The 18,516-nt window shown below is 40.7% G+C and overlaps 2 protein-coding genes across 3 annotated transcripts in view; both read left to right on the top strand.

The window, feature by feature from the left end:
- Positions 1 to 4,598, top strand: part of CPNE4 (copine 4) — a 224,005-nt gene extending 219,407 nt beyond the window's left edge. For both annotated transcript variants that reach the window (XM_069860027.1, XM_069860026.1), the window contains exon 16: positions 3,697 to 4,598. In XM_069860027.1, the coding sequence (XP_069716128.1) occupies positions 3,697 to 3,828 (132 nt within the window). In that variant the 3' untranslated portion in view covers positions 3,829 to 4,598. The remainder of the gene's footprint in view (positions 1 to 3,696) is intronic.
- Positions 4,599 to 10,467: 5,869 nt separating this feature from the next.
- The window catches only part of MRPL3 (mitochondrial ribosomal protein L3), a 29,143-nt gene continuing 21,094 nt past the window's right edge, over positions 10,468 to 18,516 (top strand). Inside the window, exons 1-4 of the mRNA XM_069860017.1 lie at positions 10,468 to 10,605; positions 12,957 to 13,135; positions 14,149 to 14,240; positions 15,045 to 15,143. Of these exons, the coding sequence (XP_069716118.1) occupies positions 10,502 to 10,605; positions 12,957 to 13,135; positions 14,149 to 14,240; positions 15,045 to 15,143 (474 nt within the window). The 5' untranslated portion in view covers positions 10,468 to 10,501. The remainder of the gene's footprint in view (positions 10,606 to 12,956; positions 13,136 to 14,148; positions 14,241 to 15,044; positions 15,144 to 18,516) is intronic.

The following is an 18,516-nucleotide window of genomic DNA, read 5'->3' as shown; positions in this document are numbered from 1 at the left end:
TCAGCTAGTGAAATAATTTTTCATGGGAGAAATGAGTGTGATGTTTTGATTCAAACTTATTTTTCCCCACAGAGTAATGCAGATTTAATGCATTTGGGAGATTTTTGTCAGATCAGTTCTGGTCAAACACAACAACTTCCATAAATCAGCAAATTACATTTGACACCTTGAAGCAAAAGACGTATTTGGTAAAAAACACATCATTTTTGTCAATGTACCTTGTATTTAGTTTTGATATTTAAGTTGTTTAACTATTAAGTAGAAAAAAAGTAAAGGGATCTTTTTAGAAGACTACATATTAAGTTATTTATAGGGTTTTCTGATAAATCATGTATTTATGCCTAGAACTGTATTACCTCTACTACTGAAAGAAGGAGGGAAGAAAATATTATTTGTGACCAATTATTTTGTTTTGCTGGAACAGTAAACCAAAATTCATTTGGAGTCAACTCAAACAATATTTTTTTCATTACTTAATTCTCAGATCGTTCTGGAACTCAAAATGTCGTATCCGTCCAAGGAGATCAAAAATAATCTCTCCAAAATCTCCCCCATGAGAAAATTGAAAGGAGGGAGAAGGGAACTGTAAAAATAACCTATAGAGTGAATCCCTTTTATTTTATAAGTTTGACTTCAGAAAATGTTCAGATCCTGCATGGCGCTCATACAGGACATTTAACAAATTTTAATTACTTACAATTATTCACATACCTAAAACCTTAGACCCACTCAACGTTTTACTGACTCAAGACCCAATGTAGACAGAAAGCTTTATTGCAGGAGTTTAATCTCCTACATGATGTAGTGTATCAGGAGTACTTCAGTAAAGCATCTTACCTTGTTTACTGTCTATTTAAGAAGCATTTTTGAAGCTCTTAATATAATAACAATAACTGTAGGCTTGGTAAAGTCAAGGTAACCATTACTGTTTAAAAAAATGTCCTATTTTATAGTGGCTGATGTGCAATTCACTACAGGGGAACAAAACAAACAAGGGGAAAATATTTTCCCTGAACCCAAGTGAATGTCTCCTCTCTACAATTATCACCACCCCAGCAATCTGAGTATCCTTCACCTGAAACTGTAGGACACTGATGCTTACAGTCAATGAAATGTAGTTAAGAAAATTTGTCCCAATCTGTTCACGGTCATAATTTAAGAGCTGAACTTCTCTGCTTTTAGTATGCATGATATATCTACTGTGCACGAATCTAATGCTACAGGTTGATTGTATTCCATTCTGCATTGCATTTAATCATAAAGGCCAACAACAGTGACTCAATAACATATATATCACAAATTAATGTGGAAAGCACAGCTCTTAACTCCTGCAAGGTGCAATGTTTTGCAGTATGCACTGTAATTAAAGATTAAGCATGGTGAAGCTATAGAACTGAATCAACAGTCATTTGTAATATACCCCAATTATCATCATAGGGGATTATTTTCATGCTGCTGGCTGATCTGATTGTTGTGTATTAGCCATCAGTTGAAAACTATTCATCTTGAAATGTTTATTGCTAGGATGCTTTTCAAACATAGCAGCTTAACAGTGCATAAATATTACAGTGGAACATTAACATACCATCTGTGTTAAAAACTCAGCACAGGTAACCCTTACACAGCATTGCTGAACTGGGGCTATTTTTTAGCTCAAAAGTTACTGGGTCTGATTCTTACTTATACAAATTCTGTTTTGCACTATCTGCTCTAGAAGTGAAAGTGCTTTGCCACCACAAAAGTACATAAGGTGCAGGTGGCCTGAAGCACCAGACAGGAAGTCACCCCTGACTGGTTTTGAGATGCTCCCTAGAAAGAGCCCCAGGACCAACAGACATCATCAGTACTTGTCCTCCACTCCCTGTTTTTATCCTTTATGTAGGGTTGCATTTCTTATGAGATGGCACAGAGACAGGCTAAGGTATATACAGCTTTGGCACACTGGGAAGGAGTTTAAAAAACAGTAATTCTCAGTAGCAACACAGTAATCAGCCATTTGCCTGACTCTAAGGGATATTTTCTGCTGATTTTAGTGAAAACAGGGCAGTGGTGGAAAACCACATATTTCATTTTGAAGGATTAAAATAAATGGGTTCTGTTACCGTGTAACACCTGAGAACAGTTGCTGCTCAAAGTATGGCCTCCACTTTGCTTGTTTGTTCATGCAGAAATATTCCAGTGTTTTTTTCCTGCACAAATATTTTGGTTTAAATCTCTCAGTAGGGAATTTTATTTATTATTAATCACACATGTGACTCAAAATATCAAAACACAAAAAATGGTTTTGTTTCTAGTTTTGCTAGCATTGGGTTTGTATTTGTAGTACTGTAACATCTGATACTGGAATTTATAATGTCCCAGGGGCTTTCTGCACTCCTGGATTAGCTTGCCTATGAATAGTTTACCATTTACATCCTATGTAAGCCTGGAAGGATAAGGATCCAATCCCATGAAATAAAGTAGGGCAATAAACTGTCAATGCAAATACTTTGTGACATGATAGTTTTGAAACCTGGCTGAAAATATTACAGGCAGCAAGGAGGGAGGTGTTCATTAGTGTGGGAAAAAGTACTTGGTGTGCAGAAGAAATGTGACCCAGCCACCAGCTGAGGAGTTCTCCTGCATCAACTGAGCTGCAATGTGAGATCCATGTATGCTCCATCTAGAGACAGACACGTTCAATTAAACATCTCAAACTGAAGTTTAAGCATTTGCATTTTTACTTCATTTTTGTGGTGACTCAAAGGGAATGTGGTCAGAAAAGCTGGCTCCAGAGTGGGGTGGAATCAGCTGTACCCAAATACTTACGAAAAAAGCAAATCAAAAACACGGGGCAGGAGGGTGCGATTCAGCCATGTGGGAGAACAGGAGCCCATTCTGTCACTGCTGAATACAAGGGCTGAGGAAAATTGCCGCTGTGCATGCAGGTAACGGTGGCCCATATTATATACACCCCACTATTTAAAATGAAGCATTGTCTGCATTTGAGGCAGCAACTGTATGTTATCAATGGAGTGTATGGTTTCTCATTGCACTGAGGGGTACCCTCTTCTCTGCCTGTGGCAAAAGCCACAGTGGCTTCTCTCTATCCACCTCTACATTTCAGGGTCATCAGTTCTTCAGTCTCATTGACATCCACCATTTATATGTTGCAGGAAGTGCTTTAAAGCCTCCACAAAGCCTAGGATTGACGCTTTCTCATGACCATGGTTAAATTCCAGTGAAAACAAAATATTGAATTAAAAAATTCCCCGGCCATTAACACACCATGTCAGATCCTGAAGGGTGGTGAAGGCCTCCCTTTTACAGTGATGTCCATTCATGTTCATCTTGAAGTTCTGCGGGGTTCCTGACTTAGTACTGACAAATGAAGTCTTTGCAGCCTTATTCATTGTGTTATGGTTCTCTTGCAGAGTGCAGGGAAGTTCAGTTACCCTGATCTTAAAATAGTCCAAGCAGACCTGAAAAGCATGCAGAACGCTTTTGATTGTGTATATTTTCAGGCAGCTACAGCTACAAGCCCAAACTGACTCACAACATGAGTTTCCAGCAATGGTGCCACTCACTTGGAGACTTTTTTGCCTTCCATTTCTGTACCATGCTTCCCACCTTGATCTCGTGGCACCAATGCCTCTAGCAGAGGCACTTCTAGCAGAGAGACAAGTTAACACTTATGTTTTCTACCATTTCCTGCAGGCATCCCCAGCTGCTCTAGCAAAAAGCGTTTTGGCTGAAGTTCCCAACCAAGTCGTGGACTATTACAATGGCAAAGGGATAAAACCAAAATGTGTGTCAGAGTACGAGTCTTCCAGGACACTAGCTCCATGAACCTGCCTGCACTCTTTTACAAAATTAAAAAGAAAAATGCTACTGTCTACAACTACTGTACTTAAAAATGAAACAAAAAAATAGCACGTTTTGGTGATTTTTAACTAAAATAACCATTTTTCTTGCATGTGTAGCCTAAAGGCTTAAATCTGTTACACGGTTGTATTGTTGGAAACTTTTTATGAGAAAAAAAATATCCAGGAAAAAAAAAAGTGAACTCTTTACAGCATGTCGCCTTGAAATAAAAAGTTATCTGTATCTGTTTTTTATACAGGTTTGTTGAAATTTTGCTAAATTTCTTATCTTTACACTGTAAAGCATTTTGAAATATTTATTGAGAGTCGATAGACAAAATGTCTTTGGTTTAATCTGCTATGAATCTGAGAGATTTTTGAAAATGGCAGATGCATGAAGTGTATTTTGCATGTTTAAAATAAAAACAACACAGTTTTGCAGTTGTTTTCTTTATTTCTTTCTCTGCCACAAGGCTGCCTGCTTTCAACTTCCACATTCCAAGAAAAGGGTAAGAAAGTGTTTCAAGAGATACCTGGCCTGAAGCATGGGCATGTTCTAATGTAAGCAGCTTATAACATGGGCACCCAAATATGCCTACTCAGTCTATGGCCTGAGTAGCAATTTTCCAAAATCCAGCTGTTATGAAGGTTCAGATCATAGCTGTAAACAGATCCAGCTTGGAGAGCATGATCCATCAGGATTGCATATCTTAAAATATGCCTGCTTAATCAAAATGATCTAGCTGGCTTTCAAATGGGTTGTGTTTTGGTTACCCAAATTTATAATCTTTTATGTTTGGGAATTCTTATATTTCATTTGTATTTTTTTAGTATCACACCAAATATCCAACTTTGCGTGACACATTTTCCAAGAGAAATTTTTCGTGGCCTGATTTTCTGGCAACCAGTGATTTCTAAGTCTATGCACACAGAGATCACTTGTGTGTGATAGAAAATCTGGATTTGTACCAAAAGAATATTCAAGTCACTTTTTTTTTTTTTAACAGAAAACACACAAGAACAGATTGGCAGTGGATTGATACTGCAATTAAAATATTTATGTGTATAAATAAAGAAATTAGATCATTGTTATTCTTGGTGTTTGAATGTTGGTTTCTTCATTTGCTGAAAGACAACAGTGAAAGATGTGACTTGTTAGAAATTAAGGATAAAAATTGACTAGAATTAATTTGTTTAGGATGTTCCAAAGGCCACAGCTTTAGACAAGTTTTGCTTCCACTAAATTGAAAATATTCCTGTTGCTAGTTCCAGAAGAAGCTGTTTTGGGCCAGTGTGGAGTATTTTGGAAAAATCTCACCTCTGAGCCAGGGTTTTTGGTTTTAGAATGAAATATTTTTAAATGAGTTTGCAGTCAATGTATAACTCTAGCCCCCGGCTCACCTTTGGAAGTAAATTCCATGGGATCAGCTTTGATTGATGAATTTGTACCATAAAATGAAGGCAATGGGATAGCCATGGGGACAGCCATGGGATAGCCCTATGCATGGGGCTGTCTTCCCAGCACATTCAGTTCTGCTCCATCTATATCCTGCAGCACAATCATTCACACTTGCTAGTAAAGATTCCTTCAGCTAATCAGATATTGAACAGCAGACAGTATTACTTGGTCATAGGTATAAATTGTCTGAAGATGTCCCTACTGATAGATCTCAAATCCACATTTCCATTTGATGGCTGACTGTTCATTTGAGAGCTTACTGCAGCAGGCTGAACATCCCTCCCTCTATGGATGTATTTCAGCTGGAAGCTACTGTGATCTTCCCGTATATCTCCTACACCACTCTGTCAGCATATCTGAATTCTTATCTGCAACATCTCTAGTTTCTTATTGCCATTTCCTCTCTTTTTTTTCTTTCCTTCCCCATTCTCAGAGGGAGCATCTTCTAGCTGTTAAAGTACAACTGAAAAGTCAATGAATACGTGTTCTTTTCCCCTCCACTATCTTATTTTGTAATCTTGGGCAAGCTTAACTTTTCTGTACCTCAGATTCTCACCTGTAAAATGAAGGTCACTGCCATGTATTCATAAATATGTTATAATGGTACAGGGTTACTTTAATATTTGAATAATGATTGGAAATCCTCAGAGGCATGATGGTGCTCTCACCACTTAAAGAGTATTACTTTACACTGGGAATGGATTTAGGGGTGTAATGAGCAGCTGAGGAAGGGGTAAGCCTTGTCTTTATTATTTGCCAGACTGAAGGACAATGAAAAAAAAGCTTTCAGCAAGAAAAAAATGGAATCAGAGAAATTGTTCTTCTGATATATATGATCTTAGGCTAAACCAATTTTTGAAGTGGTTATGGTTACCTGGAATTGGGCAGCTACAGCTTTTCATTAGCAGAGGTGTTAAAAGGTGCTTCTATAATGTAGCATCACATAAAATTCGGAGATCAACATGTGGTTGTTCAATGGTTGTATGCTGAGCTATATAAATTATCAGTCATTTTCATGTGTGTAGGTGGTCTCAAGAGAATCACAGTTGCTGCAGATCTTTCTGTTTGCTTCACACAATCCAGACTATAAACATTGTCTGTTTAAAAACAAATTATTATCAGTGGTAATATAAATCAGCAATTCTGTAGCAGGCCTCAAGGTATTTGAAAAGACACCTCCACAGTACTGAAAAATCAATTGGAAGTCTCCTTCAATCTATATAGATTCCAGTATGTAGACCAAATATGTATTAGTGTGGTGATCTGGTGTAAGCAAATGCACAGAGGACAAAACTAGCCCTATGGTAAAGGCTTTCTAATGAGGCTTTGAATGTTATTTTCATTACTACAAGTTATTCAGTGCAATAAGATAGTATGGACTTTGTGCAGAGTAATGCAATTAAGTATATGAATATTTTTCTGAAATGGTATTTTTTTCTCCTGTTTTATCTACTTAGGGTTTTAGCGAGGTCATTCTGCCTTTAGGCAGAACCGCCATCAATTTTTCTTGTAGATTTTTTAATGCAGATTAAAACTTCTACTGCCTTTTGATGGATCATTTTAAATTCTGAAAACCTCTTTAAAATAAATTATGTCTTGTCCTTTTGAGGTAACTGATGATCTAATATATCTTCTCTGCATACTGCAATCCTGCCTTCCTTTTCACTGTCTCTTAAATCCAATTCAAAAACCCAAAAGACCCAGAATAGTCAAAGATGTTCATGATCCCTATTAGCCCAAAATACATTAATATTCGTATAATAGTTCTTAAGCCTATGACACCAAAGCACTAATACACTGCTAATTGCTATTTAGCCTAAGGTAAAACCTACCTGTGTAAGTTCTCACCATGATAAACAGTATAGTGTTCTGTAGCACTTGATAAAAGAGTCTGCAGGTATAAATTGAAAATGAAATTATAATATCACTTTGAAACATGTCTTAGTCTCCAAATATCTAAAGTACACAACTGATGATAGCTAAAAGGTTTACAGTTTGATCTGCTAGAGTCCTGCTGAGTGTGATGAAGAACAGTGGTTTAAGTGAAGGCTTGCTGCAGATTGCAGAGACGATATTCCAAAATGCACAGGTGGAAAGCCCCTGCTCTGAACCGGTTTGTAAGACAGAACCCTGCAGGTCTGCAACACTCAACTACATCCCTTGGGTTTACTCACACACCAAATATTATGATAGAACGATACATGGATTAGTGAGACTCATTATTGTATTGCAGTAAGATCTTTGCTGATAAGTTATACTGCTTCCTCATTCAGATTGGCTCTCGAGCCCCTCTAACAGGATACGGTTTATGCCCAGAAAGAACCGAAGTGGTAATTCAGATTGACCTTTCTCACTTGGGGTTACAGGTTTTGTAGTCACACCTGCCATATAAATCTGAACTTACCTCCAACCTCTCCAAAGTGAAAGAGGAACTAGACAAACTGCCTTTGCTCCTAAGTAGGTGTTTCAGGCATGCAACATAGGCAGATTTATGCTCACATATTTTTTTGAATGGGAAGGATGAGCTGGAGGACTACTAGGATATGGTTACATTTCTCAGAACATTTTTTCCCTTTATTTATGGAACACGCTATTTGCCTCAGAGAAAATACAGAAGTATGTGACTGCAAGCTGTTGCAAATCTTCTGGGTCAGTATTTTGGGTGTGAATGCCAAAATTCTGCCTGCTGTTACCCACTCTGGGGTGCCTACAGCCTCTCTTGGATCTGGTTAGGTGGCCACAAGCCTCAAGTGCAACACACTCACACATATACCACAGTGGGGAAGAAAATGGTAGGGTAAAGAGGAGAAGCAATGATGAACTTCGCCTGGCCACACTGAATGGTCATGTATCTTTAAAACAATATTGAAAATGAAAGGGAGTCTTCAATTCACTATCCTACCTACTGCGCTCTCAGCTGTGCTGATGCTCTGCTCAGAAAAAAAAGGGGTGAATTAATTCTGTACACAGACAGAAGCCAGATCTCACTGAAGTCAGAGAGGTAGAGGTACCAGTCCTGCACCAGGCTGCCCATAAATCTTCTCCCTGGTCCACCTGTTTTAACTTTACCAGTAACACCTCTGATTACAACATTAAATATAATACTTGCCCCAAACATAGCCCTCACACCCTTATGTGGCCTAACCACTTGCAAGGAGCACCTGAAGGTGCTGAACCCTGCAAACTATAGTGATTTGATAAAGCAGAGATGCTTCTGCCCAATGCCCCCCAAGCATCTACTTGACACCAGCGGGGGTGGGGGAGGGGAAGGTTTTGAACCTATGCAAGGGTCCTGCAGCTCCCATGTGCCTACATGGTGAATCATAGAATCATTGGGTTGGAAAAGACCTTTGAGATCATCGAGACCAACCGTACCTGCTCACTACTAAACCATATACCTGAGCACCTCATTTACCTGTCTTTTCAATATCTCCAGGGATGGTGACTCAACCACTTCCCTGCAGCCTGTTCCACTGTCTGGTAAACCTTTTGGTGAAGAAATTTTTCCTGATACCCAGTCTGGACCTCCCCTGGCACAACTTGAGGCCATTTCCTCTCATGCTATCACTTGTTACTTAGGAGAAGAGATCAACGCCCACCTTAATACAACCTCCTTTCAGGGAGTTGTAGACAGTGGTAAGGTCTCCCCGCAGCCTCCTATTCTCTAGGCTAAACAACCCCAGTACCCTCAGCCACTCCTCATAAGACTTGTTCTCCAAGTGCTTACCTGCAACTTCACCTGCCACCAGCCACTTCCCATATGGACACTTATTTGTTGGATTTTACTGGTTCACAGCCAGCACGGAGACACAGGAGTGATAACAGAGCTAGTGTGGCTGTGGGGGAAAGGGTGCCCATGGCTATTCCTGCATGTCCTCTGCCATCACCCCCCTGGGTGAGGTCTTCCCCCCGCCCCCCATCAAAGAACCTCTATGGGCATGGGTGACACAGTCATGGCAGCACTTGCCCCCAAGCACAGAGCAACCCAAAAGGCTGCTAGCCAGGGCCCGGGTCAAACCTCAGGCAGTGCCATGGGGCAGGTGCCTTTGCCTGGGGGACAAGGGGAATAAACTGTTCCATGGGCACATTTGGGAAGCAGCTAAGGCCATCTGTGTGAAAGGAGGCTGGCACACGACCATGGCTGCGGGTCCTGGTGGGTGAGAAGCTGGCCATGAGCCGGCACCATGCGCTTGCAGCCCAGAGAGCCAACTATCCTGGGCTGTATCCTGGGCTGCATTGAAAGAAGCGTGGCCAGCTGGGCAAGGGAGGTGATTCTGCCCTTAAACTATGCTGTGGTGAGACCCCACCTGGAGTACTGTGTACAGTACTCTGTAGCCCTCAGCACAGGAAAGAGATGGACTTGTTGGAGTGGGTCCAGAGGAGGGGGCAAAAATGATCAAAGGCCTGGAACACCTCCCGTATGAAGAGAGGCTGAGAGAGTTGGGGTTGTTCATCTCGGAGAAGGGAGGACTCCAGGGAGACTTTATTGTGGCCTTCCAGTACTTAAAGGTGCGTATAAGAATGATAGGGAAAAACTTTTCAGCAGGGCCTGTAGCAGCAACAGGACAAGGGGTAATGGTTTTAAACTAAAAGAGGAGAGGTTTAGACTAGGTATTAGGAAGAAATTTATTGTGCTGAGGGTGGTGAAACACTGAACAGGTAGCCCAGAGGGGTGGTAGATGCCCCATCCCTGGAAACGTTCAAGGTCAGGTTGAAAGGGGCTCTGAGCAACCTGATCCAGTACAAGGTGTCCCTGCTTACTGCATGGGGGGTGGGAACAGATCATAGAACCACAGAACAATTTGAGTTGAAAGGGACCTTAAAGATCATCCAGTTCCAACCCCTCTCTGATGGGCAGGGACACCTCCCACTAGACCAGGCTGCCCAAGGCCCCATCCAACCTGGCCTCGAACACCTCCAGGGGTGGGGCAGCCACAGCTTCCCTGACAACCTGTGCCAGTGCCTCGCCACTCTCATAGTGAAGAAATTCTTCCTAATGTCTAGTCTATAAACTCTCCAGTTTATAGCCATTCACCCTAGACCTTTCACTACAAGCCTTTGTAAACAATCCCTCCCCAGCTTTCCTGTAGCCCCTTCAGGTTCCCCCTACACCCGCAGGGAGCGCGGGCCGGAACCCTCGTGCCGAGGCAGCACGGAAGAGTTTCCGCGCCGGACCGGGCGGCCCTGCGGGTAGCGGCGCATGGCGGGCTCGGGGCTGCTAGGCCGGCTCTGGGGCCGCCTGCGGGCGGCAGCTACAGGGAGGCCGCTCTGGGCGACGGCGGCGGCAGCGGCTCCGGGCGGCAGGTAGTGGGGGGGCTGGGAGGGACGAGGGCGGGGAAAGCAGAGGTGGGGGAGACTTGGCCCCTGTGGCAGCCCCGTCCCCCCTTCTGTCCTCTCCGTGTCCGCCTCCCCCACCCCCACCCCGTTGTGTCCGCCCCGTGTGCCCCCTGGCCGCCCCTCTGGTCTCCATTCTTAGGAGAGGACTCTGGGTGCAGCGCCTGGAAAGCTTGCAGGGGCAACGGTGGTGGGGCCGTGGGTTCCTGCTGGTGAACTGAGGCCATGAGCGTGTGCAGAGAAGGGCAACGAGGCTGGTGAAGGGTCTGGAGAACAAGTCTTCCGAGGAGTGGCTGAGGGAAGTGAGGTTGTTTAGCCTGAAACAGAGGAGGCTGAAGGGAGACCACAACTACCTGAAAAGAGGTTGCTGTGAGGTGGTGATTGGTCTCTTCTCCCAAGTAACAAGTGATAAGATGAGAGGAAATGGCCTCAGGTTGTGCCAGGGGAGATTTAGAATGAACATTAGGAAAAAAATCTTTACTAAAAGAGTGGTCAGCCATGGGAACAGGCTGCCCAGGGAAGTGGTGGAGTCTACTCCACCATGGGAGTAGATTTAGTAGGGACATGATTTAGTAGGCACGGTGGTGTTGGGCTGATGGTTGGACTGGATGATCTTGGAGGTCTTTCACAACCTTAATGATTCTATGGTGCTTAGTAATTGCCCTAGCCTGTGTGGGAGTTATAGCAGAACATAGGTATATGCAACCAAAGCACCTTTGCTTTATGGTGAGTGACTTGGCCTACTGTGTTTTGAGTCACCTGGCCTGCTGTTGGAGCCAGCCATGTGCATTTGCTAACTGTGTGTTTTGTTGTGCTTGCAAAGGATTGAGGAGCATTCGAGCTTTTCTAAGCACTCGCAAAAATTATGGCAGTACAGTGAGCTGTTTAGCAGTGAATATAAATTCAGGGATTTGTTGGGACTGGAAGGAAGCTGAGAGCTTTCTGGTATAGCCTCCTGCTCGCGGTGTGGCCAGCTCTGAGCTCAGACGAGATTGTTCAGGGATTTGTCTCATTGGGTCTTGAGACCCTTCAAGGACAGAGATTACACAGTCTCTCTGAGCCCCTGTTCCAGTGTTTGATTGTGCTCAGGCTGAAAATTTTTTCCTTATGTCAAATCAGAACCCTCTTTTTCAGTTTATACCAATTCTCCTGGCATGCACCTTGGTAAACATGACCTGGCTCTGTCTTCTCACTAATCTTCTCACTGGTATTGGAAAGCCGCTGTCAGGTCACCGCTAAGCCTCGTCTTCTCCAGACTAAATTAGCCAAATTACCTCAATTCTCCTTGTTGGGCAAGTGCTCCAAACCCTGTGTTTGTGTACTACTGCTGGACTTGCTCATTTATAAACACCCCTGTTGTACTGGGGACCCAAAACTGGATTTAGTGTTGGAGCAGCAGTGTATTTGAAGTGCTGAAAAAAGGATGATAACTGCTTCCCTTGATTGCTGATCGTGTGCTTCTGTTGATACAGCCAAGGCTGCTGTTAGTGTTCATTGCTGCCAGAAGACTCCTGGCTCCGTTTTTACCTTTTTGCCCCACAAGGACTCGCAGGCCCGTTGCCTGGCTGTGGAGTTACTCTCCTGAAGTCAGGATCTGTACCCTTGCAAGAGGTTGTTTCATCCCAGGCATGGGACTTTGTGTTCCTCCTTTATGAATTTCATTGGGTTCCTTGTTGGCTTTTCCATCTGACTGGCAGAGGGAACACTGTTGAGCATTATCAGCTCTTCCCTTCGGTTTTATTTGCAGACTTAAGTGTGAACTCGGTGCCTCTTACAGATTAATGCTAAAGATATTAAATGGGCTAAGTCCCTGAATAGATTTCTTGAAGAACTCTACTTGTAACTGGCAGAGTGCAAACCATTAACTGTGACTTTTTCAGCCTGATGATCCAGACACTTTTTCCCCCATCTGATAGCCCACCTGTCCATGTCATAACTTCCAGCTTGGATAGAAGGATGCCATAGGAGACTGTGGTGAAAGCCTTACTGAAGTTAAACTAAATAACACCCACTGCTATCTCTTCATTCACAGATCTGGCTTTTTATATCATAGAAGGAGTGATTGTTTGATTTGTTGTTGCTTGCTCCCCTTTGGCAAATTTCAGAATACTATAAAAGTTAGATGAGAGCATGACTGATAATTAGGTGTTGGTCAAGGGTGGCCAGGGTGAGTGACAGTCGTTGAATAGCTTGCTAGTATGATTTTGGTCTTTATGGCTGTGAACTATATTATGTAGCATGGATTGCATTGTGAACATACATGTTATGACACATCATTTGAACTGATAAGATACTTAAAACCTTTTCCCACCACTGGAAAGGGGGCAGCTGGGCTTCGTAGTCAGGAATGTTAACAGTGCAACATGGTGGCATGAGCATCTTTCCGAAGAGAATGTCGAGTTCCTCAAGAAGTTAACTGCAGAGGAATACAAAGCTCAGACAGCCAGCAAGCTGTGCCCTCTGAAAGATGAGCCATGGCCACTGAATGAGTGGAAACCAGGTGAGTAAGTGTGTCTTTTGAAGTACCAGATTCATTCTGAAGTTGTTGTTGTGTTGTTGCATTTGGTAATATTGGGTTTCTGTCTTGTAAAACATTCTACTGTTTGCTTTTGCCTCAGTCATCCAACACATATCCTAGTAAATAAGTAAATGTATTACATTAGTTCTCTAAAAAGCATTTAGTCATTGTAGGGTGTTAAGAACCTTATAAGACCTTCAGTTTTAGTCCGAATCAGCGCTTGGTCAGTCCCTCTGCTGCAAAGCAACAAAATGATAATCTAAGAATTTATAAAAAAAGTCTCCCTAGGAATAAAGCTAATGAACTTGAAAATGTTCTTGTAAATATTGCTGGAGTCTGAAGAAAAAGTGTAGGATATAATACATCCCACTTCTGTTCAGCGATTCCAAAGTCTTATGGACTAGACCACAATATAAAAGTTATGAGCCTGCAGAAGTGTTGCATCGTTTGACAGCAAACAACCACCTGATAGTGTGCAAATCCATGAGAAGATCCTCAGGTGTGACAATGGAAACCGGAAGAGCAGTTTTCAAACTTTAAAGCATTTATTCCTAATCTTGAGTAAGCTGTTTTTCATGCCACGAACTGTCAGAAGCCAAGTTTGATAGGTAGCCTTTGCTATGGTTACAGTGACAAAAACATGCAAAGGTTAGGAGGAGCCTCTTGCAATAACCTTTTCAATAGTTTGGCTGTAATATTCTACGTGAGTGTTGCATTTTCTATAAAAAATACGTCTGAAGCATTGGTTGTTCTAATCTTAGTGGAGAACTAGGTAGTATGTTCTATCAAACACAACTGGAACAGATAGAACTTTACTGCTAGTGGGATTAAAAACAGTGAGCAGGTTATTCTCGGTCTACTCACAGGGAGTCAGTGATGTTTTCTCTCACAGCTCCTTAGGAAAGATCAGAGTTAATGAAACTTTGCAAGTTATGAGATGGGCTTTTTCTGGTATTAAGTGTTGAGTTGCATCCGTCTTCTGTTTTGATCTACAGATTCCGTCAGAGTCGGTGTTGTTGCAGTGAAACTGGGAATGATGCCAATATGGACCAAGTCAGGAAAAAAACATGCTGTCACACTACTTAAGGTGAATTTCATCTCCTATACTGTATTCAGATTGTTAAGCAGAAGTTTCAGGCTAAAATCAAAGTTATTAGTTATTCAGAGTAGGAAATCCCTAAAGAAAGGAAAGATTTCTTTCAGTCCTGTGTAGTACACCGTGGCTGTTCTCTGTTATATCCCAAACTTTCTAGGAGCAGTCTGCTTTCTGCCTGAGCTATTCAAGTGCTGCAGAACTGTGTGTAGTATTACCTAGGTAAGGGAAGATGGGAGGCAACATAAAGCTTATTTTGCCACCTGCAGGCACTTTGTTTCACAATATCTTACCTTGGTTTCTGGGCCTTTGTAGCCCTGGAGCTGCTTCTTCATGTTTTCTGGCAGCTACTACTGTGATGAAGCTGCTAGCTGTCCTGTTCCTGCCATATGATGAGCCAGTGCTGTGAAAAACATCAGGCTTACAGGGCAAAGGAGCAGGAGACTTAAATGGGGAGTCTTATTGCATGCTCTGCCACTGCATACAATAGGAATTTTGCGGATCTTGCAGACAAAAGATGACTGTGAAAGTTTATTTAATTTGTAGAGCATGTATGAAAATACAGTTTGCAATTTACAAATATTTCTTTTCTAAGATAAACCTTTAATTAATGGAAAAATATCACCTATCGTAAAAATGTAACACATTGCTCTAGTTGTAGGCTGTCTCTCCTGTCATATTGATACAAATGAAAACAGAGAGTGTCTTTGTTTCACTTATTTTGATAATCTTTTACTACGGTCTCAAAGCATACATATCTGCTTATACTCAAATAAACACTAGTTTTCTTTTCTTAAGGTGCAAGATTGCCATGTTTTAAAATACATTTCAAAGGAAGAGTCGGATGGAAAAACAGCTAAACTACTTGTTGGAGGCAAAAATGCATCTCCTTTTTCTGTAAGTGAAGCGCTTTGGATGTTTTTGTTAGAATAGTTGTTTCTGTTGTGATTACAGTACAAAAGTAGCATAGGTAGATGTCTCTAAAAGATTAATTGGCAGACATACATGCTTTGGAACTGATCTTTTACTACATTCACCCTTGCTTATTTCCTTAATGCTAATGTCGATTCTTGGTTAAGAGAAAAACAAGGAAAACTTTTTGAAAGTTTTGCGTCTTGATTGTCTAGGAGAGTTGTGAGTTTAGGAAGTTGCTTTGATGTGCAGTGTCCAATGCTGATAAAAAGTTCTGGAGGGCCATTAGCAGTGTAGAAACAGGCATGTTCTCCATATCTGCAGAGGTGCAGTATGAGTCTGGGACTGCAAGATACATGCTTTAATGGCCTGTTTTAAACTCATCAAGGCAATCAGTGGCTTACTCTTTTTTTACTGTTTCATTTTTTTCCACATGTCTGTTGAGATTTGTTTAATTTGCATATAGTTTTACTGATTAATAAGTTCAAGACTTAATTTTTTGGGAAGGTAGCTTAGTGATTATAGCTCATCTACAGCTATATCAAAACCACTCATTTTCTGAAAACCCCAAATGCCTGGTGTGGAATTCTCAGGCACCTTCGTTGGCTAAGGTTGTCTAACAGAGTTGTCATTCCTGAGGAGGAAAATTAAATTATAGATCAAGACGGGAACAAAGCTTACCCTCAAAGGACTGTGGTGTCTATGATCTGTTATTTCTATAAAATATCATTTTTCACTTCTGGCACTATCCTGACACTCATTTGTTTGACTCAGGCAAGTAAAAAAGTAGGGCTCAAGATTACTAAGCAAATTATCTTCGTTGGTTATTGTGGCTTTTTGAGGACAAATATTTCCCTTTTTTAAAGAAGGTTGTCCCAGAGCCTCACAATTAATCTGTGTTCTTGTTTTTGCTCTAGTGGAGATAAGATAAGAAGGAGCTTCTTTCTTTTGGTAAATCTGTTGACTTTTATTCTGCTGATTTTAAGCAGGCTTGTATTTTAAAGTATCTTTCTTTTTTTCAGTAAGCTTATGCTGTGTTTCAGCGTCATTGCTTGTACTTTTCAGATGTCCTTCCTGTTCCTTTAGTCCATTTCCACTTTCCAGGTGTGACATTTTTCCGGGAGAAATCACAGCTGTGTTCTTTCTTTTCTGTTAACTTAGTTTAATACATGCAAGAATCTTGTGAACAATAATTTTCAGGTTGTGTTATGCACATTAGAGTCCTTGCAGTTGATCTTTTCGTAAAGATGATGTTATGGGTGATTCCAACATAGTGTCAGACTAAAAATTTGCAGGAAGCAAGGAAGTATATAGAAAAATTCTATTTAAACAGGACTTGTAAACTAAGAAAACTTCTTCAAAGCCAAACTACCTAAAAAGTCAAACTACTAAAAATCCTTGAGTTATGTTAAAGACTCTCTTGGACATATCTTTTTCCAAGTTAGCTCCTGTTAATTTGGTTGAACTTAAACTCATTTAATAGATGACTCTGATTTTAATAAAGAATTTAATTAAATATCCTTAAACCTGTCTGTGATGAGAACCTGGCCTGAGACTGAGTTCTGTATTGTTGTTATCTTCATCATTGTATAAACTAGGTAATTTCTTATAAAGAATTTGGCAAGCCTATTCTGAACAATTTTACTTGTTAAGATACTAACAAATCATGTCTTTCTGTGGTTTAGCTGCAGGTTTGAATCATTGCTTACCTATTTTTATCAGTCTTCTTAGTGTTTCTTTTCTCTTTAAAGTGTCTGAAAGGGAGAATTAAAAGAAAGCTGAATGATACTGTATTGTATTAGCATAAGCAGTTTATCTTCTGTTAGTTCCTTATAGGAACATCTGTCTTCCTCTGATTCCTCACAGCTACTGATTTTTAATGAATTCAATCTAATTATTCTCTCAGTAGTTTTACTGACAAAGAGTTTTGTGTATTTCTTTGGAGTGTCAAATTACTCAGTAAATGATAGGGGGTATTGCATTTTTAGCAAGTTTTTTTCCCCTTTTAGCTTGATGTATGTCAGTCTATTACAAGTGAACAGATTTTTCATTACTTTTTTAATACAAAAAGTATTCTCAAAAGTGCAATTCTGTCAGTATTCTAACAATTTTTTTTCCAGAAATATTATATCTGCTTCTCTGAAGTGAGGGCACATAAATCGTTTTCCTGTAGTACTGGAAGATATTGTAGGTCTTTTTAAAAATAAGAACATCTGAGAATTCACCCGGTGTTCTCTTCAGTATTGCTTTTTAGGAAAGCTTTGTGAAGACTGCAGTGTTCTGTTTGTAGAAATATATCTCTTTGCCTTGACTGCTTGAGGAAAATTTGATGTTGAAGTAGAATGGTGCAGGTCTATAGTAGGACTTGTCAGATGTAAGCAGTTTTTACTCTTTGAACCTCACTATGCTTTTCTTCAACTCTGGTAGCTCTTTCCAGGCACCCATGCTGAGCACAGAGCTCATCTGAGGTGGCAGTTTTATGTAACAGTGGAAATAAAGGATCAGTAAGCACGTGTTTAGTAGAAAGGGAATTTCTTTATTTTAAGTTCTTATATTCTTCCATCCAGTACTTAAAGGATGCCTATAGGAAAGATGAGGACAGACTTTTTAGCAAGGCCTGTTGTGACAGGACAAGGAATAATGGTTTTAAACCAAGTGGGGGCAGATTTACACTGGATATAAGGAAGGAAATTTTTACAGTGAGGATAGTGGAATACTACAACAGGTTACCCAGGGAAGTAGTGAAGGCCCCAGCCATGGAAACATCCAACGTCAGGTTGGATGGGGCCCTGAGCAACCTGATCTAGTTAAAGATGTCCCTGCTCACTGCAGGGGTGCTGGACTAGGTTACGTGTAAAGGTCCTCTCCAATCCAAAGCTTTTTATGATTCTACAGTGTAATACAGCTTTCCTCCACTGGTACCTCAAATCTTTGTGGTCTTCATGGAGATTTTGTATTTAGTTCAAATACATGAGGTTTTTTTTTAAAAAAAAAGCCATAAAGTGTTTTGTACTATGAACTCAAGTTGACAAATAACTCAAAAAAGCGTCTTTTAACTCTCAAAGACTTTGTATCCACACTTTCTCCTCATATAAGGATAGATTCATAAAGTTAAAATTTCTGTTTTCTATCTGAGATCATCATCATTTTCTCTTGCTCTTCACAAAACTTCCTCTATTGTCCTTACAATTTTTAGCAGATTTTTAAAAACAAAAAGGAAAGGCAACATGGATATTTCTCAAAATAAAGTAGGTAATGATTTTGAAGTTATTCACATAATTTTGTCTTAAAATATACAAAACTATTTTTGAGAGAGAGAACTGCAAAGATCTTCAGAGAAGTGAACCTCAGAGATGTG

This window comes from Phaenicophaeus curvirostris, chromosome 6, assembly GCF_032191515.1.
Source record: "Phaenicophaeus curvirostris isolate KB17595 chromosome 6, BPBGC_Pcur_1.0, whole genome shotgun sequence".
In the NCBI taxonomy this organism is placed as follows: Eukaryota; Metazoa; Chordata; class Aves; order Cuculiformes; family Cuculidae; genus Phaenicophaeus; species Phaenicophaeus curvirostris.
Note: the sequence above shows the minus strand (reverse complement) of the source record. Positions and strands in the feature narration are given on the sequence as shown.